This window comes from Natator depressus, chromosome 12 (assembly GCF_965152275.1).
Source record: "Natator depressus isolate rNatDep1 chromosome 12, rNatDep2.hap1, whole genome shotgun sequence".
Classification (NCBI taxonomy): domain Eukaryota; kingdom Metazoa; phylum Chordata; order Testudines; family Cheloniidae; genus Natator; species Natator depressus.
In genome coordinates, this window is record NC_134245.1 from 26,463,681 (window position 1) to 26,483,884 (window position 20,204).

A 20,204-nucleotide genomic window follows, 5' to 3' on the forward strand; every position below is an offset into this window, starting at 1 on the left:
CGCTCTCCGCCAGTAAACAGCGCTGATCCAGAAAAGTCTGTTTCATTTTACCAAGGCAGGCTGACAGATGCTGATTGTCGTACATGGGAAGAAAACGTACAGCTGCATTTATCAGAAAAGTGTCAGACTTGTTCAGATTGAAGGACTACATTTGAAGAACTTTGCCAGGGTGATGTGCAGTTAATCACAGGATTTTATGAGCAATGCCCTATAGAAAACGAGTTTGCAAGTAGGTCAAGGCTCATTTTTTTTTAACAATTAATTTTTTACTAAATTGTGATAAAACCTGAGGACTACAACATTTCTAAACACAGCCCCCCCATTTTGGTCTAATCTGAGAACTGTAGGCTTTCTTTTAAAAGAAACAGAACCAAACAAGTCAATATCATAACTGCATCTAAGGCGGTATAATCAAACCACTGAGTGCTGGTATAACTCTTCTGCCTTTTAAAGTCCATTGTAAACTTTTACATGAAGTCTAACGAGAGTAAATTTCAAGAGTGGTGGGCAATGGCCTAAAATCCCACCCTTTGCGTATACCTAAAGGGAACCTTTCAAATGATGTTCACTCTTGCAGTATATAGCATGTATGTCAGGTTTAGCTGCCAAATTTTCATGGTTCTAGTTTGATGGCTCGATGAATAAAACAAAACACAAAAATTGACAACCTGTTTGAGATTAGCCATGAACGCAGCATGCCTGGAGAATGGCTGACAGATTAGAATTGTATCCCTTTAGTATATTTAATTCATCTAGTGTTCATGAGACATTTTATATGTCATGGTGACTGATTTTTCTTATTACAGAGACTTGCAGTCAACACAGTTGTTTAATTAGAATATGCAAATTTGCCATGCACGCGGAAATAAGTTGATTGAGTGCTGATAATGACACTAGTCTAAATACAGTATAATTTAGGAAGCCTGCAGATATAAGTGGTAGGACTTAAACTCTTCTGAGACTGTTAGAAGCTGAAGATCTGGTAATGTATTTTTGGAAAGGTAGTTTTCCTCTGGATTTGCAGTAAAGTTGTAGATCTGACCTATGACTTTGAAATTAGGACCTGTTAAAGAAATCCAGAAGGTAATAAGCAGAAAGAACTTTCTTCAGATTTGCTACAATTGTATTTTGGGCCCAATACAACACAGACTGAAATCAATGGAAAGACTCCTATTGATTTCACTGAGCTTTGAATCAGGTGCTTGGTGAGGGTAAAATCTATTAATAAACTCATTAACTTCTGAAATCTGATTTATTTACACTGACTACATCCATTCCTTAGCTATGTTGCTCTATTCATGTGTGCAGAAATAACAAATCATCAAATTAAATGAGCACACAACACAAGTTTTTGTGTTTGCATCAAATATACTCTGCGCATCTTGACTTCTGGCATAATTAAAAAAAAGATGTGCACAAATAAAGCATCTCATTCAAATTACTCTTCATTTTTTAATCTGCACAGATTGGTATCTACAGTTAATAATGAAATGCAGCCGCATGAATCTACAATTACACATATTAAGCATATCGGAGCTTTATTATCATTTTAAAAGTGAAGCACAAGTTCAGTAATGTCATATGTGATTTTTAGGGGGCAACCGTGGAGTAATTAGAATATGCACTTCTGCTGCACAATGAACAGATTAAATCTATTTTCAGTAAAACTGGATTCTCAAAATAGACCGTGTTGCTTGTTGGTGGATCAACTGTCTCAAAATGCTCTGTAGGCTAATTTGTTTCATGACTGCCACATAAATCTATCAAAGTTTCAGATTATAGGTTGTTTTAGCAGAATTGACTTAGGAGAGTCAGAGTAGAGGGTAAATAAGATTAGCATAGTTTGATATTTAAATGAGTGATTTTGTGTGTGTGTGTGTGTGTGAGAGACAGAATTTATTAAATAGTCTTGTAAAACTATCCCTGCTTACTGCAGGCATTTATCACTAACTTCACAATTCCCAAAACAGGTTGTAAATTGGGTTCCTAACTCTCCCTAAATAACCCGATACTAATGTACAGTCACTGGGGGATGAGAAGTAGTAATGTGTATCTAGGGAGAGAGACTGGCATGCTAAACTACCTAATCATTTCTCTATTGTCTATAGAATTAAACAGTTTCTCTGGTAATCAAGTTTTGTCTCTGATACTGAACCACCCACAACCACTTCCTCATACTCACTTTCCCTGTAAAAGGAGAACAGCAGTCAGAATTTATGAATATTGTAACAAAAGCACAAGTTCACTTCTCAATACATTTATTTAGAACTTAGAAGCATGAGCCAGATCCTTCGCTGGAGTAAACTGATGTAGCTGCACTGAAGTTAACAGAGCTGGGCCAATTTACACCAGCAGAAGATATGGCCCTTAAAAGACAGAATTCTGGCCTGTGCTTCAGGAGGAAGATAAAATGGTGGTGTAATATTTAGTGCAACTAATTTACAATTCATCCCATTACATCTGTATGCCACCAAAATACTCCCCAGTTGCACAGATGCCCAACCAATCTATAAAACTGATTTGTATTTTACAAATCAAGTAATTTTATTTTTGTAACATTCTTCTTGGCTTATTATAAATCTTCACATTGTTACCATTACCCCTGTCCTGTAGTTTGGGATTAAAACCACATTACAATTCTTCTTACTTTTTGACATTGTAGATGTGATCGAAGAAACGCTGTTCATCATCCTCTTGGATGGTATTAATTCACCCTAGTTAGTAACTGCTGACTGATTGTTAATTACCTTTCCAACATGATGTGGTAATGGTGAATTAATCTCTTCCATGATATGCATTTGATTCCAGATCCATTCTCTTTTAAATCGTTTATGACTGTTTGGTGAAAGATTTAGTTTTGTCTTGAAATCTTCTGTGTAAGCGGAGGCTGGAGCCAAGATCAGGGAGAAAAGGAGAATAAGCGTTTTCATCTTCTTTTGCAACCTAGAAAACATTGTAAAATATGAACAGTAGGGAATATAGAACAGAGATTTCTTAAGCAATGGTAAATTGTTGCTAGAGATGGCCAAATTCATGAAGGCTCAGAACTGGCTCTGGCTGAGCTCAACATCCAAACCTATAACCCTACAGAGCCTACCTTTGTTCACACGCTAATATAGGTCACAATTAACTCCACTGAAGTTACTGGATTTACCCTAGAGTATCAGGCCAATTCATTACAGTAGAACTAAACCTGATTAAAAAAAAATAATGGAATTTCCATCAGTAGTATATATCTCGATCGCATTCATCACCATGTATTTTTGAAAGGTTTCTGCGCCCCATTTACGGCTTATATCCTGCCCTCCGTCCCCGTTTCTGTTGGCACTGAAGTTTGGCGCCATCGGTCATTTTGAAGAAAAGATTATTTTCTATGTTTGAATAGGGGGTATGTTGCGTGCTTGTGCTTTGATACATTTGATTGTTTAGAGAAAAAGGTTGAAAGAATAGTGTGTGAGAGCATGAAGATTAAAAATAAGAAAGCTTTGGTAAGGTTTAGAGCAGTGGTTCCCAAACTTGTTCCGCCACTTGTGCAGGGAAAGCTCCTGACGGGCCAGGCCAGTTTGTTTACCTGCCACATCTGCAGGTTTGGCCAACCATGGCTCCTAGTGGTCACGGTTTGCTGCTCCAAGCCAATGGGAGCCGCTGGAAGCAGCGGCCAGTATGTCCCTCGGCCCACACTGCTTCCAGCAGCTCCCATTGGCCTGGAGCAGCGAACTGCAGACACTGGGAGCTGCGATTCCTGAACCAATGCTATAATCCCAAGGTTTTTAAACAAGAGCCATCTCCCTCCCCCACCCATCTTTAACTGCCTTATTCTTATCTAAAAAAAACAGACCACAAGCATTTTTCCCACCATGTAGCCCTTTTACATAGGGGCTTTAATAAAAGCCCTGAATAACAAACAACTTTTAAAAGTTTCCCCCTATGTTTTAGACTAAATTGGTCATTTTTTAGTAAGAACAATTTGAAGCTGCAGCAGAACCCCTGTTAGCAAAAGATTTAGTGACTGCCACATAAAAACAGCATCTGTGCGTCAGTGGATCGGAGATAAGAAGGCTGCTTCTTCCCCAGACTTTTTAACAAGTGCAAGTAAAAGTTATATTATGTCTTGTAAAGGAATGAACACTTGAAAAGACAAGCCTATATGAAGACACATCCCTTCATTTAGCACTTTTGCATATGTTTCAATAAAAAGTGAGCATGCAGAAAGATCCCAGGGTTAAAAACACAGAGAACCTGTTTATAAAAGTAAATTATAGTGGTAAAATAGTTTTCCCCCTATGTTTTAGGGAGGGAAAGCAACGGCAGCCCTAAACTATTGGTAAGAGTATCGGGCGGCCTCCCTCCCTAAGTAAGGAGAAGCTTCTATTTAAACGGGTCTGATGATTAAAGGTGGCTGCACCTAGAAGTCCGTGGCCAACACAAGCCGTCAAGCCTCTCATGAAGAGACATTATACGGTTGCTACTATGGGACCTGAAGAAACAAACACACCATTGTGGCAAACAGTGTTTGAGACGGGTGATGGGAGCGGGGAAACAGGGATAGCTAACGATGCGTGTACCTGCAAGAACAACACGATGGAGAAACACGAAGCCAGACCGCTGGGCCAAGATTTGTGTGAGACTCTAGACCCTGGCCAGGAGAACCCAAACGAATCAAACAAAGGGCTGTACGGAGACGAGGCACAGGTACCTTGTATGTAAGAAAGTTCAAGGGATAGTTTGGCAGGGACCCATTCACCAGTGCTCGGTTAGCTAGAGCCTTTTGGATCAAGCCTGCACAGAGACATATTTCATTTGTTGTTTTTAAAAGCTGCATGCGGAAAGGGTCTCTTGACACACGATGTAAAAGGTTTTTAAATCAGGTTATGGAAAAAGTACAAAGTTGCCTTACACTTATTTCTTACTGTGAATTTTTCAGCAGCTGAGTGATGGCTCTTCAGAGGACTTGGAGGTTCTAGCCACTGACAGCTCCAAAGGGCCAAGTGGATTGGGCCTGATCTGTGTTTGCCCAGATGCTCAACAGAATGCTGAAACAGAAGGGGATGCTTATTCTATAGGCCTGTACTATCTAAAGTTGAGGGAGAAATTTGGTATTAAGCATGTGCGAGTTCATAACTGTAAGACTGATTTGTGCAAGCCGTTTTGCACGGAATCATCAAGCACTGCCTGAGAAACAAAATGAGGATTGTCCTGGGTGCACCATAGATGCCCCCAGTCAGAGACGTCACGACTGCATGTACTGGTCTTTAGATGATGTGAACTGTAAAATTAAAGAAATTAGCGATAGTTTGTGTATGGAGAGTGTGTTAAATATCATCACCAGGTTGGGATATGCACTGCAGTGCCTCTGTTTAACCCAGGAACATTTAGTTTTAGGGGCAGATTTGGTGGACAAAGTGACAGAGGCCGAGGACCCAAATAGCATTTTAGATGAAATCATCAAACTGACAGATAAATGTTTAATGCGAAATGTTGAAAGTCGTCTTTGTTCAGCAAATTACAAAATCTTGCTAAGAAAAAACACTAACAGAGTGTGTTTTTGGGAACAAAACAGGGTGTATTGTAAAATAAAATGTCAGTTGAAAATAACTGTGTGAAGCGTGTTTTTATGGAGTTAAAGGGGTGTGAGGTTTGTCAAAAGGGAAGCAGGTTGTTCCCGTAGCATACGTGCAGTTAGGTTACAGTTTGTCAACAACAACAACGAGGTATACAAGTGTCCTGTTGCTCTAACAAAGGCCCACCCACCCCACACAGCCCTGGTGCTTGTGGATGAGGGATATAGGCTGTTGGGGCATCTGGACCATTGCAAAGCAGCCCCAGAACCCCTCTTAAATCATACCATCTTCTGCTTCGGCTGTACCTTTTTCATTTCCCCCTCAGGCCCTCTGCATTAGGACTTAATCATGACCCTTCAGATTTCAACAATGTCTCAGGTCTCTTGTCTATTGTTTCATATTATTTAATGCTGTACATCATCAAGGATTACAGTTTGCATAAAAGGGTTTTATAAAAACAAAAATATATTCTCTAGGAGCTTAGACAAGATAATGAACAACAAAATTGTAATTGTTGCTTTGCAGGCATTGTTACAAAGTGTCTTTAAGTTTGTTTTTGTTAATATTTCTGATAGGCCGTAGGATGTAGGAGGTAATACCTCACAAAGTGGGAAAGTGTTTCTGACTGACAAACGCTTGCCTGTGCTAAAGCATAACAACTAACACAGAATGGCTGCCTATGAAACGGTTTCACCAGAAGAGTTATCAACATTCACCCTAAAACTCTGGTCAGCTTCCTTACTCCAATGGGCTGATCTCTGTGGCTGTGGCTCTTTTAAAAATTTGTTTGTCCTCGGTTTAGATTTTTAAAAAACATTAGAAAAGAGGAGAAAGGAGGTGGTGGTTGGGGTGGGGTTAGAAAAGTGTGTGTGGCGGGGTGGGGAGGAAGACTCTTTATCTCTGTGGGTTTTTTTGTTGTTTTTTTGTTTGAAAAAGCTAACTCTTTTTACATAAGCTAATTTTTTCTTGTGTTTTTTGTATAAATCCAAACTTTAAAAAGCAATCTTGTTTGTTTTTTTGTTTTTTCTCTCTTCAATTGACAGTTTTCATATTCTTACCCAATTGATGTTTTGGTACTTTAAAAAAAACAACTATTTTTAAAAGGATAGGCTAGTATCTTAAGCCTTTTTAGTTCACTAAACTTCTACAAAACATCCCTAAGAAGGGCCTTGTTTTGTTACAGCTCAGTCAATACTGCTTTTTCATGTTAAACTTTTAAAAAAACCAAACATAATGCTTCAAATAGGCCTCACTGCATACAGAATATCCTTAACAAAGGTCATGTTATGTTACATCTCAGTCAATGCTGTATTTTCATGTTAAATGTTAAAAAAACAATCTTTATACAATGAAACACTGCATGTTTAGCAAGTGTTTAAAAGTATGGGGGAAAAGTCGAGGATGGGGGCGTTCTTCAGATAGCCTATCTCTGAGTTTCATGCAGTCACAAAGTGATAGTTTGTCTTTTACAATCCGTAAATGGAATAAAATATTTGTTATAACTTTCACAAAGTATCTTTCAATGCAATCTCACCATTTGTTAAAACTTTAACTGTGTTTAAAAAGTTAGGAAAGAAGTCTGTGTAAAAAAACAAACAAAAAACCAAGCAAACTGAAGGGGTAACCCCTGGAGCCTTGCTAAGGCAGACTATAGTGCAAGGATCAGCAACCTCTGGCACGCGGCCTCCTAGGGTAAACCTCCTGGTGGGCCGGGCCAGTTTGCTTACCTGCTACGTCTGCAGGTTCGGCTGATCGTGGCTCCCACTTGCCGCAGTTCGCTGCTCCAGGCCAATGGGAGCTATGGGAAGCGGCGTGGGCTTGGCCTTCTTATCTCTGATCCACTGATGCACAGATGCTGTTTTTGCTAACAGGGTTTTGCTGCAGCTTCAAAGAGTTCTTACTAAAAAATGACCAATTTAGTCTAAAACACAGGGGGAAACTTTTAAAAATTGTTTGTTATTCAGGGCTTATGGTTTTAACTTTTATTAAAGCCCCTATGTAAAAGGGCTACGTGGTTGGAAAAATGCTTGGTCTGGTTTCTTCTTTTTTCTTTTTTTTAAGATAAGAATAAGGCAGTTCTCGGAGACCTCCCTACCAACACTACAAAAAGAAGGATTCTAGGTGGACTCCTCCTGACGGTCGAGACAGCAGACTGGACTTCTACATAGAGTGCTTCCACCGACGTGCACGGGCTAAAATTGTGGAAAAGCAGCATCACTTGCCCCACAACCTCAGCCGCGCAGAACACAATGCCATCCACAGCCTCAGAAACAACTCTGACATCATAATCAAAAAGGCTGACAAAGGAGGTGCTGTCGTCGTCATGAACAGGTTGGAATATGAACAAGAGGCTGCCAGGCAGCTCTCCAACACCACTTTCTACAAGCTATTACCCTCTGATCCCACTGAGAGTTGCCAAAAGAAACTACAGCATTTGCTCAAGAAACTCCCTGAAAAAGCACAAGATCAAATCTGCACAGACACACCCCTGGAACCCCGACCTGGGATATTCTACCTACTACCCAGGATCCATAAACCTGGAAATCCTGGGTGCCCCATCATCTCAGGCATTGGCACCCTGACAGCAGGATTGTCTGGCTACGTAGACTCCCTCCTCAGGCCCTATGCTACCAGCACTCCCAGCTACCTCCGAGACACCACTGACTTCCTGAGGAAACTACAATCCATCGATGATCTTCCTGATAACACCATCCTGGCCACTATGGATGTAGAAGCCCTCTACACCAACATTCCACACAAAGGTGGACTACAAGCCGTCAAGAACACTATCTCCAATAATGTCACAGCTAACCTGGTGGCTGAACTTTGTGACTTTGTCCTTACCCATAACTATTTTACATTTGGGGACAATGTATACCTTCAAATCAGCGGCACTGCTATGGGTACCCGCATGGCCCCACAGTATGCCAACATTTTTATGGCTGACTTAAAACAACGCTTCCTCAGCTCTCGTCCCCTAACGCCCCTACTCTACTTGCGCTACATTTATGACATCTTCATCATCTGGACCCATGGAAAAGAAGCCCTTGAGGAATTCCACCATGATTTCAACAATTTCCATCCTACCATCAACCTCAGCCTGGTCCAGTCCACACAAGAGATCCGCTTCCTGGACACTACAGTGCTAATAAATGATGGTCACATAAACACCACCTTATGCCAGAAACTTACTGACAGCTATTCCTACCTACATGCCTCCAGCTTTCACCCTGACCACACCACACGATCCATTGTCTACAGCCAAGCTCTACGATACAACCGCATTTGCTCCAACCCCTCAGACAGAGACAAACACCTACAAGATCTCTATCAAGCATTCTTACAACTACAATACCCACCTGCAGAAGTGAAGAAACAGATTGACAGAGCCAGAAGAGTTCACAGAAGTCACCTACTACAGGACAGGCCCAACAAAGAACATAACAGAACGCCACTAGCCGTCACCTTCAGCCCCCAACTAAAACCCCTCCGACGCATTACCAAGGATCTACAACCTATCCTGAAGGACGACCCAACACTCTCACAAATCTTGGGAGACAAGCCAGTCCTTGCATACAGACAGCCCTCCAACCTGAAGCGAATACTCACCAGCAACCACATACCACACAACAGAACCACTAACCCAGGAACCTATCCTTGCAACAAAGCCCGTTGCCAACTGTGCCCACATATCTATTCAGGGGACACCATTACAGGGCCTAATAACATCAGCCACACTATCAGAGGCTTGTTCATCTGCACATCTACCAATGTGATATATGCCATCATGTGCCAGCAATGCCCCTCTGCCATGTACATTAGGCAAACTGGACAGTCTCTACGTAAAAGAATAAATGGACACAAATCAGATGTCAAGAATTATAACATTCATAAACCAGTCGGAGAACACGTCAATCTCTCTGGTCACTCAATTTCTGATCTCAAAGTGACTATCCTTCAACAAAAAAACTTCGAAAACAGACTCCAACGAGAGACTGCTGAACTGGAATGATTTTGCAAATTGGATACAAATAACTTTTTATAATGAATCAACCATTCCCAGTCTCTATTCAAGCCTATTTCCCCTTGTTTATTCCTTTCCCCCCAACACTGTTCCTCAGACATTCTTGTGAAACCCTGGATTTGTGCTGGAAATGGCCCACCTTGATTATCATACACATTGTAAGGAGAGTGATCACTTTAGATAAGCTATTACCAGCAGGAGAGTGGGGTGGGGGGGGGGAGAGAACCTTTTGTAGTGATAAACACCCATTTTTTTCATGGTCTGTTGTATAAAAACATCTTTTGTATTTTCCACAGTATGCATCCGATGAAGTGAGCTGTAGCTCACGAAAGCTTATGCTCAAACAAATTGGTTAGTCTCTAAGGTGCCACAAGTACTCCTTTTCTTTTCTATGTTTGTGTTTCTCTTTTATGTAACTCCTTTTAAATGCTCTTTTCTTAACCTATCCTTGTATTTAATAGTTTAAATGTTTCTTTCTTAACCAACCTTTATATTTTACCATGTGCTTACTAAACAGTTTCTGCTTTAGTAAATGCCCTTTTTTGCCATGTTTGTTCTTTATCTATTTTTCAATATTATTTAATGTTTTTAAATGCTCTTTTCTTAACCTACCCTTATTTTAAACGTTTCCTAACCAACCTTTATATTTTCACCATGTACTTACTAAACAGTTTCCTTTGTTTCTCTATTTAACTTTTTAAATGCTCTTTTCTTAATCTACCCTTATATTTACATTTTGCACCTTTTACATTTATCTCAAAAATTGTTATTCTTTAATATTCCAAACTAGTCCTTTAAAAACACCTCTCCTTACTAAACCTCACCAAAAATCTCTTCTCTTCAATAAGTTGCCTTTATTCTTTCAGACTATCCCTTTTAAAAACAAAAATCTTTTTTTCTTTAAACTCTTTCTATTTCTTTAATAACATGCCAAAGTAGGCCTTTAAAATAACCTCTCCTTACCCAACCTCGCCAAACAACCTTTCTTTCCTTTTTTCCTCTAAATCTTACCAAAGCTTTCTTTTTTTAATCTTTGCACTCTCTCACTCTGTTTCGAGAAAAAGGTTGAAAGAATAAACAATCAAATGTATCAAAGCACAAGCATGCAACATACCTGCTATTCAAACACAAAATATAATAATTTTTTTTTCAAAATGGCTGATCTTGCCAAACTTTGATGCTTATGGAAACAGGGACAGAGGGCAGGATATAAGCCCTAAATGGGGCATGGAAACCAGTCAAAAATACATGGTGATGAATGGTATCAAGGTATATACTACTTCAATCCCATAGGAAAATTCTGATATTTTGACATTCATTTTCATCCAAATCAGAAAAATATATGAAATATCAAAACTTTTCATGGAAGAAAAAAAATTGTTAGAACATTGTTTTGATACTGCTCATAAGAACATTTCAACATTCATGAATCGAAACTTCCTATTTTGTTTTGTTCAGTTGATATTACTCTGCGTCCACCTGAGCTGCCTCAGTTCATCATGGGAGCAACTGCTTAGACACAAGGGGAAGCTCTGTGCATCACAGGAGATGTAGTCGGGCAAGGAAGCACAGCCCATAGGGGTGAATGGGGGTAGGAGGCAATACGACAGTTTAGGTAGATGGAAAGGTTTAATGTCAACCCAACCTGAAACAAAATGTTCTGGCTCAATTAAATGAAATGTTTTGATTTTCCTGACAGTAAATTCTGCTGAAATCAGTATTTTCACATGGAAAACATTGACTTAGACAAAGCCCCATCTTTTGAATGAAAAAATGTTTCACTTGAAATGTTTCAACCAGCTCTGAGTAGAACACAGGAACAAATGAGCCAGCTCAGAGAAATCTTTAGGTACTACTTCAGTTCCCTGTATTTGGAAAAGTTTCAAACCAAACATGCAGTCCCCTCTGCCTTTGTATTCTTAAATTGTACAAGGTATAGAGTTAATGTTTCTGAGGCTGTTCTCTAGAACAATTTTTAAATCACGTTATTACTAGCTAACTTTAGACCTGACTTTCATATCAGATGGAGAAGTTTATATCATGTAGCAAAGCTGCCAAATTTTCCTTCTGAATCTTCCTTTCTACAGTACAAAGGACTGTCAGGGAAAGATAACATTCAAATAGTTGGAAAACTTGAAATTACACATAAATTGTTTCCCATTACCTCTTAACAACTGTCAGTAGGTACATCAAAAGAGAAGCAATTATTAGTGATAGAAAAGTAGACACCACATGATTAGCTGAATGTTCTATTAAGCCAATATTTTGGGACGTAAGGTAGTCAGATGTATTCCAAAGTTACTCTTCAGTATTAGGCAGTTACTTTTGTTCTGTAATGCTGTAGCATGGTTGGAAAGTGGTGTTTTAGGACCTTCATGTCATAATGATGTGTTTTTGTTTTTTTCCTGTCCCTTTATTCTGCATCGTTGTATGTGAGCTACACACACTGCATTCCTCATTCTACACGAATGTGTAGGAAACTGCTGGGCAAAATGATTGTAGCTTCTTTAACATCAAATGCTCATTGTTAAACTATGTTTAGGATGTACATCTAGGAAGTAATTGATTTTGTTTGCAATTGAGAAACCTTACACTGCAAAATGTAAAGGATCCCGGGGGGATTTTGATTCTGAAAGTCATGGTGACCACTTAACCGTATCTGTCAACCCTTAATCTGAACTATGGATGATCAATTTGAAAACAGCTTGTTAATGTCAGTTAGGATTGACTGTAGCTTTGGGAAATACTTGTGAAAAAGACCCCTCCACCCCCATCCTCAGGAAAGAGAACAACAGTTGGAAATCTGTCCTTGCACCAGCCTAGGACTGAAGGGAATGGTGCTTTTCATCATTCTGTTCTATCCCTAGTACAGTAATTATCTCGTTGTGCATTGTTGTATTGTAATGGCTAGTTGGGAAGACTGAAACACTACACTGCAAGCTTAAATTGCTATTAACTTCACTAGCACTGACATATTTACAAAGACGCTCTCAGAAAGTGTTATCAACTTAAGTGGCCAGCATTTTTATTAGAGCATGAGGATGGGAGAGTAGCTTGTCTTTCACATTATTCCTATCTTACCTAAAGGAGAATAATTCACGTCTGTTAGTTTGTTTTGCTTTTTACAGGAGAATATCCAGAGGCAAGAGATATTGAACCAAAACCACTTGCTTTGAACGGGCTTTGAACCAAAACCACTTGTCCAATGCCAGCCACTAGGAAATTCAGATATGGATCCAAACTTTGAGGCTCTGGCCTGTATCTACCAAAGAACACCTTGCTAAGCATACCTTTCCTTTCAATTAACCTTAGAAATATGCTGTCCAGAAAGGCATAGGTGCTGGAACTAAGGGTGCTGGGGTGCTACTGCACCCCCTGGCTTGAAGTGGTTTCCATTATATACATGGTTTACAGTTTGTTTCCATGGGTCTCAGCACCCTCACTATACCAATTGTCCCAGCACCCCTGTAGAATGGTGTTCTCTTTTCTGAACATCCTAGTCTTTAAAGAGCAGTTGCTAGAGAGTGAAGAATTTAATCTGAACAGATAATCAGTACCTTGGCTATCTCAATGTTGTGGTGATCTGTGGGCATGGAAATTGAAGACCTGTATCCAGAGAAGTCTGAGTGGATGGGTTTATCTATTGTATGAGCTCTGGGCCTGCTGCGCTGTCCTGATCCTTCTAAAGATTTATCAAGCTGGAACAGAGCTCCCTGAGAGGGAATATGGGGCCTTCACCATTTGAGCCTCATACAAATATGTCAATCATTAACAGAGAACACAATACAAGAATAAGAAGCCAGGAACATCCCTGAGGCAGAGGGGAATATTGCTGTAGTTTACAGTAATAACCCCAAACATAGTGCAGAGCACAGTAATAAGTGGTGAATATCCCAAGGCATTGCATTTTATTTATGGGCCTTTGTCACCTACGTATCAGACCGAACCTCTTAAACAGATGTACAGTTTGGTTACAATACAAAATGTTTCACTTCTCTCAGCAGATCCCTCTTTCCATGTTTTCCCAAGTTTTGAAATGATTTCACTTTTGCTGGCTGCTGGCTAACAGACTGCATGTCCCCAAATGAAATAGTTTTGCTGTCTCTTGACTTGCTTCAGAACTGCAGCTTTGGCTCCTTCCTCTGTAAAACAATTTCTTCAGTTAAGCTAGTACCCCACCCTTTGGTTTATCTTTCAAGTCAAACATATAGTGAAAACAAAACTCCAGGACTCCTTGCAAAAATACTTCCTCTTTTCTCCTTGGCAGCTTTCATCATTTCAATCAGAAGTGTCGTTGTCTACTCTGCAGTTCCTTTGTATGGTATCGTTATGAGTGATGCTTGGCTCCATAGCACAGCTGGAGTCTGCAAGGAGATACTCATTTCGGGCTAGTCTGTGAACATCTCCTTCAGCAAAAAATCCTCCCCTTCTGGTGAGCCAGTCCCGGGGAGCTCCTTTCCCTGAAGTTGGCGATGTAACCACTCATGTTCAAGTATAACACATCCCTTGCCACCATTCTAGCTTTAGAGGTCCTTCAGAAGTAACTGGGTAAGGGCATGAGGATCAAGTTCTGCAGATGTTAGACCCCTGAAGAAAGGCTAGGTAGTGCACTATTTCAGTCAACAAACCCCAGAGATAGTAGCAGGAGTTGTTGAAGCTGAGCAAGGGAAAGTATGCCCTATGCAACATGGTGCAGCATGTTGGAGTGACCAGAAGCAAGCAGCTAAAAATGCAGGGCTAGGTTATACCCATGTAAGTAGAGAAGTAAGCCTTCAACCAGATGTTCCCTTGCTCAGCCTATCTGTATCTTGGGTGTGGCTCAGGGGTGGAGCACACTCTGCTCTCCAGATACTTGCTGTGTCAGCAAGAAGGTGGCAGTGCATAAGGCAGAGTAGCCCATCCTATCCATCCCCATCTGCTGCCAGGAGTAGTTGGCCTGGCTTGGGGCCTGGTGGGGCCAGGAGAGGCAAGAGTAAGCTGCATCCATTTAAATGCTGCAGCAACTTACTCCCTCCTCCAAACATCCTTCCAAAACAAGAGGATAATAAAGGATGAGCTATGACTGAGACAGTTCCTTCCCAAGCTGTTCCTTTCATCAGATCTGAGACTATAGGCTCAGTCTAGCTTTGGTCTGACTACTTGTACCAATAGCTTAAACCCCATTTATTTGAAGCAAGGACCTTAAATATGTCCTGAAGAGAGCAGGGGAAAAAAATTCACAATTAGTTTATTCAATTAACTGAGCTCTCTACGCTCATAAATCATCTTTGAGCAGATCATGATTTTCTCAAATGTATTCATTATTTGAAATTGTGCTGGATAATTTCAGCAAATAATTCTTAGCCTGCAAAGTATAAATGGAGAGTTCACTGAAAGATTTTGATATTCAAGCCGCTTTGCGATACACACGTCATGTGGTATGGTTTCTTTTCCTAATTGGAAGAGTATAATTCTTTAGAATCAAGTTTTTGGTGCAAATGTATGTAAATAGTGTCCTAATTAGAAATGTGCTTTGCATAAGTAGTTCTGCAATATTGGCTTTAAAATGTCCTGTTTCAGTGATGGTTGCTCCAGAAAATTTTTGCAGTCCCTGTCCAGCTCCGATTTGTTTTCCTCCCATTCTTTAAAGTTAATGTAATGCTTAAGTGAAATTAGTTTTAGTTAAAAATAAAAGATGCATATCTAGGCTCTCAAGTGCACTGTCCTATAGCTCTATCCTGTGGAAACTAGTAATCCAAGTCTAATGTATGGTTGATTAAATAAATGACTAAGCAGTCGCAGTTGATACAATTTTTATTGCCCTGGCTGAGGAGGTTGAAATATCTCACAATAATCTCATGTAAAGAATCATTTTGATTTTTTTTTTCAATGAAGATTCCTTTAAAAGAATATCTCCAGTCCAACTGGAAAAGATTGATAAATATCCCATAAAAGAAATTTGACTAAAAACAACAGCCATGAATCAGACTCGCAACAGAAATTTTCTGACCAGCTCTAGCAGCTCTTAAAATAGATCTTTTTACAAAATTTAAATTGAAGACAACTCCCGCGCTCCCCCAGTGGTTTTTGTGGAATTTTCTGGGTTATTTGTTGACAAACCAGAAATCAATTTTTTTTTGGTTGCTGACAACCTAAAATGGTAGGTTTCCCCCTTCCCCCCCAGTTTTTTAATGACAACCTGAAAGATATTTATGAAAATGGCTGTTCTTTTAAAAAATATTAGAATTTTAGGTATAAAAAACAAAACAAAATAAAATATATACCGAAGAATATTTCAACCAGTTCGAGCTCTTGTATGATGAACTGCAGAAAAATTAAACCTTCCCATCACACAAAATATTACTATAAGTTACTAAAGGTAATATAAACATTTGCCAGTGTTTGTAATAAGAATGCTTAAACTGCATTGGAACTACCAGATAGGTATAGCGCAGGCATTTCACTGATGTAGTGCCCAAGCCCCCACTCACTGATATCAATGGAAGGACTCCCATTGACTTGGCATTGGACCTGTAATTATATAGTGGAAATGTTGCTCAAAAATACTGGGGTCCGATTTTGCTCTGTTACACCACTGTAAATCCAGAGTAACTACCGAACTCAGTTAAATTATATTGAATTTATACCCATGTAACAGAGAGACGATTCTGACCCGATATCTATCTGTACAGTAATAGTATGTATCTCCATGTAGAATCTACACTAAAAAGTTCTCACTTTGTCATCTATCTATGAACTTTGAAGGGTAAAGGCTCATGAACAGAATAACTGGCAATAAAAAATACAGCAAGGTAACCACTAAACGACATAAGGTAAATAAATTATCTTTTTCTTTCTAAGGTGAGTGCACACCCTATTTATGTAATGGAGAGACCTTCACTGCAGCACTCAAAGGGATAAAACCTTAGTAAATGAAAACAATCCTAGTAATACTTTGCGCTTTGAAAACACCTTTCATTTAAGGACCCTAAAGCACTTTGCAGAAATGAACTAAGAAAGCCGCCTCAAGCTCCTGAGCAGTATAGGGGATACAGCATGCATTATGTACATCTTACAGATTGGTGAATTAAAGCACTTACAGGTTCAATGACTTGGCAACGTTCCCACAATGGATCAGTATCAGAACTAGCCATAGAACCACAGGTTCTGGTCTCCTAGTCCCTTGGTCTAATCATTAGACAACATTTCCTGGTGAAAGTCTAACAAACCTAATTAAAAAGAGAGGCAGCACAGTACAATAATAAAATAGAGAATTGTTACCTTTACTGTAGCTTCTGTTAGAGAACTATATCTAAAACCGTCAAAATGAGCTACTTCATTTCCTTGGGCTTAAAATGTAGCAATAGCTGAGGCAGTACATTTAGCTCAGTGCAAAATGCTAACTGGGTAGATTTTTAAACTCAAATAACACTTTTTTTTGGTAGGATCTATGATATCTTATGTGACATGAGAGTCTTGGGACATTCATAACTTTACAAAACTGTCATTTTCTGAGATTCCAAATGGGATAAACACTGTTTTTTGTTATCAAAAATTATTATTAAAACACTCAACAAATGTTCCAAGCAATATACAGAACTTAGAGTACTTTTTGGAAGTGACCTATTTTGACCTTTCTTTTATGACAATGGTCTGTCACTTTGTGCTTATTAGATTAAGGAGCTGATCTCAACGGTGACATGGTGCTTTCCTTCGTTGTATCATTTTATTTTGGAATGTCATTTTCATCTCCTGGTTTACAGATCACAGAAGTAATCTCTTTGGGTAACCAAGCATTCTGGAATGTTTGTGACTATCTAAAAACTATTGGAGCATCACAGATTGAGACATTCTAAACAAGGATGTCTCTTTGCTTGGATTTTTATAAGAAAGATAGCACTACATGGAATACATAGGTACCTCAATATCCTAACCATAATTCCTCTGAAAATCTGGTCACACAACGTTACTGCCTTTGCAGTGTTCTTTGCATCATATTCACTCAATTCTGGGTCCCAGCAAGCAAGGGCCACGTATAATTATGGTTGAGGAGGCAATACACCGTTTTGTTGTAGGCCCCTGTTTGCAGGTGCTTATATAATTTTTCAGAAGAAGTTTATGGGCTGAAATTTCCCAGGCCTGTTTTATCCCTTAGATGATTCCTGGGAACTTCAGAAAAATTCTTATATTTCTGAATTAACTGAACATAACACTGTTTTTGTACATTCAAATATTATTTAGAAATGTCTTTCTATTTAGAACTCAAACAATTGCATTTTAAACTTCAGGCTTTCCATGGACTGAGTCTTCAGTCAGGACTGGTGCTTTTTACATCTGAAGAAATTTGGTTAGGAAGTTGTAAGTGTTTTCAATCGTGTTGTGCACGGTGAAGATTTATTGCTTATCAGTCATAGTCACAGGCTTTATGTTCACAGAGTCCAACAGCGAGAATGATATTTGCTTTCTTATCCCAGGACAGGCAAAACTCATATAGACCTGCTGGAAAGTAACAAACAGAACAGAAGTAGGACATCTGGTCTTTCTACAACTATTGTCTAAAATATAGAGCTGATAGGGGAATAGGGGAGGGGAAGTGTTGACTATTGGGTTTTTCATCAAAGTTTCAATTTTTGTCGGTTTTCCAGCTAGCTTTAATGAAATGTCAAAAAAGCACCAAGCAAATGGACAGATAACAAATACTAAAGATAGCTTGGTAGCAGCAGCCAGAACTACAGCAAAATCCCAGTGACGGTACAGAACGGGAGTCCTCTGTGTGCATTTTGGATCTATTTGCTGAGTCTTGGACTAAAGAACTGGAGAAAACACTGAGGGGGTAAAACAAAACAAGGTAGAATGAGCTATCCACACCAATGTGGAATGAATTTAGCAAAGCCCACTGAAAGTGTTCTCAAGATCTGTATGTAAATGAGTAATTTCAGGGTAAGGGAGATAAGCCAGGAGGAAAAATAAAAGCTCGTACAAGGGGCTCATAAAGGTCCCTTTTTCTTCCTCTCTCCTGGGAATTTTTTAAATGAAATTAGATTGATATTTTGTGTGATCCTTTTCACAGAGGAAAAAAATGTTTTTCAGAAGTGGCCCCGTTACTGTAGGTATAAACCGTTATGTGGTCCCTCTCCCCTCCCCATAGATCTAAAATGGGAAGACAAATCCTGAGGCCGTATTTAGTCTAAGGGTCTAATCCTCCTGCATTCCTGATCCAAAGAACTCTCATTGAATTGATTAGGAGTTTAACCGACATCAAGAGTGGGCCCAAAGTATTTTAGGCATATAGGCAAAGAATAGGATAAAATAACAGTGAATGGAGAGGAATAGTAAACACGGCCCATTGTCTTTTGGTTTGATTTTGAATGAGACTCTCAAAGTCAAATGAGAGCAGTTGCTCTGAGTAGCACAGCACCAAGCAGCGTAGCCCAAGCCCAAATGAGGACATTTTGTGTCATTCTGTCATTGTCCACCTCAGACTGACTGATTTTTGCTCACGTCTGTCTTCCCAGAGAGTCCAGTCCAGAGAGTTTCTTTCCCAGCCAGTCACTGCATAGCTGCCACGCGGAGGAGCACGGACATACCATAAACTGTGATCTTAAGCAAACATCCCATTTTGCTGACAGTCCTTGACTCAGATGAAAAGATTTGGCAATGGGAATGAATGCTCAGCAACAAGTACCACCAAGATTGTCCTCCCTCCCCCTGTCCTTACCTCCATCCCCCCTCCCCAACTGCAAGCTACAAAAGTTATCTCAATTCTTAGAGCAAGTTAATGTGTGGCAGCCAAATAAGCACATGTTTGTTTAAATTGCAGCCTCTCTTGTTTGGATTGCTGGGGAATGTTTGAGACTATGAGGGAAGGGGAAGAGAGGAATTGAAGTTCCTGAACCAGGAGTGAGGACACTTGGGTCATAAACCTTTGAAACCAATGTGAGTTTTGTCATTGGTTTCAGTGGGTTTTGGATCAGGGTCTTAGATACCATGGTGACAGGCACTTCTGATCTATTTTTGATAGATGAGAAGCCTGTATGGGGTAGTTTTGCAGTATCATACGGGCATGAACTCCATGAGAGACAAGATTATTTTATTCCTTCAACTCAAATGCTGCTTTTTCCTGAGCAAACTATTAAAAGGAGCCCAAGAGCCATAGTGGAGACAACTGGTGCTAAAGAACAGCAGGGATTCTGTATGGTATACAGGAGTTAATTCTAAACTGATTTATACCCTGTGCAATCCACCTTGATCTCAGTTCTCATTTGGCCTGCAAAAACTCCTCAGGGCTAGGTATTTACTTTGTTGTTGAGAGAGTTCAGTCTAATGTTTTGTCTATGGGGACTGCTATACACTAACTGCTTCTCCATTGTCTCTGGACTTATAATGAATAGTACATGTAGTCTTGTCTTTTTTTTTTTTTTAAAAAAAACCTCTAATATCTGAAGGGCACGTTTGGAGTTGAATACTATTTGGAGAACTGTGGTGTTTTGGATGTGATGGAGAAGGCCTATTGTTAGAAAACCGGTTAATATGTTTTTGCTGGCATACACTTTTAGGCTTAGCTTCATGCTCACAAAAATGTGTTTGGTTGGCTTATGTTTTGATTAATTTATCCACCTCACAGTTGCATGCATGCCTAT

General features: G+C 39.6%; 1 protein-coding gene across 1 annotated transcript in view; it reads right to left on the reverse strand.

The window, feature by feature from the left end:
- CDH5 (cadherin 5) overlaps positions 1-20,204 on the reverse strand; it is a 52,765-nt gene that overhangs the window by 20,019 nt on the left and 12,542 nt on the right. Inside the window, exon 2 of the mRNA XM_074968796.1 lies at positions 2,748-2,943. Within this exon, the coding sequence (XP_074824897.1) occupies positions 2,748-2,930 (183 nt within the window). The 5' untranslated portion in view covers positions 2,931-2,943. The remainder of the gene's footprint in view (positions 1-2,747; positions 2,944-20,204) is intronic.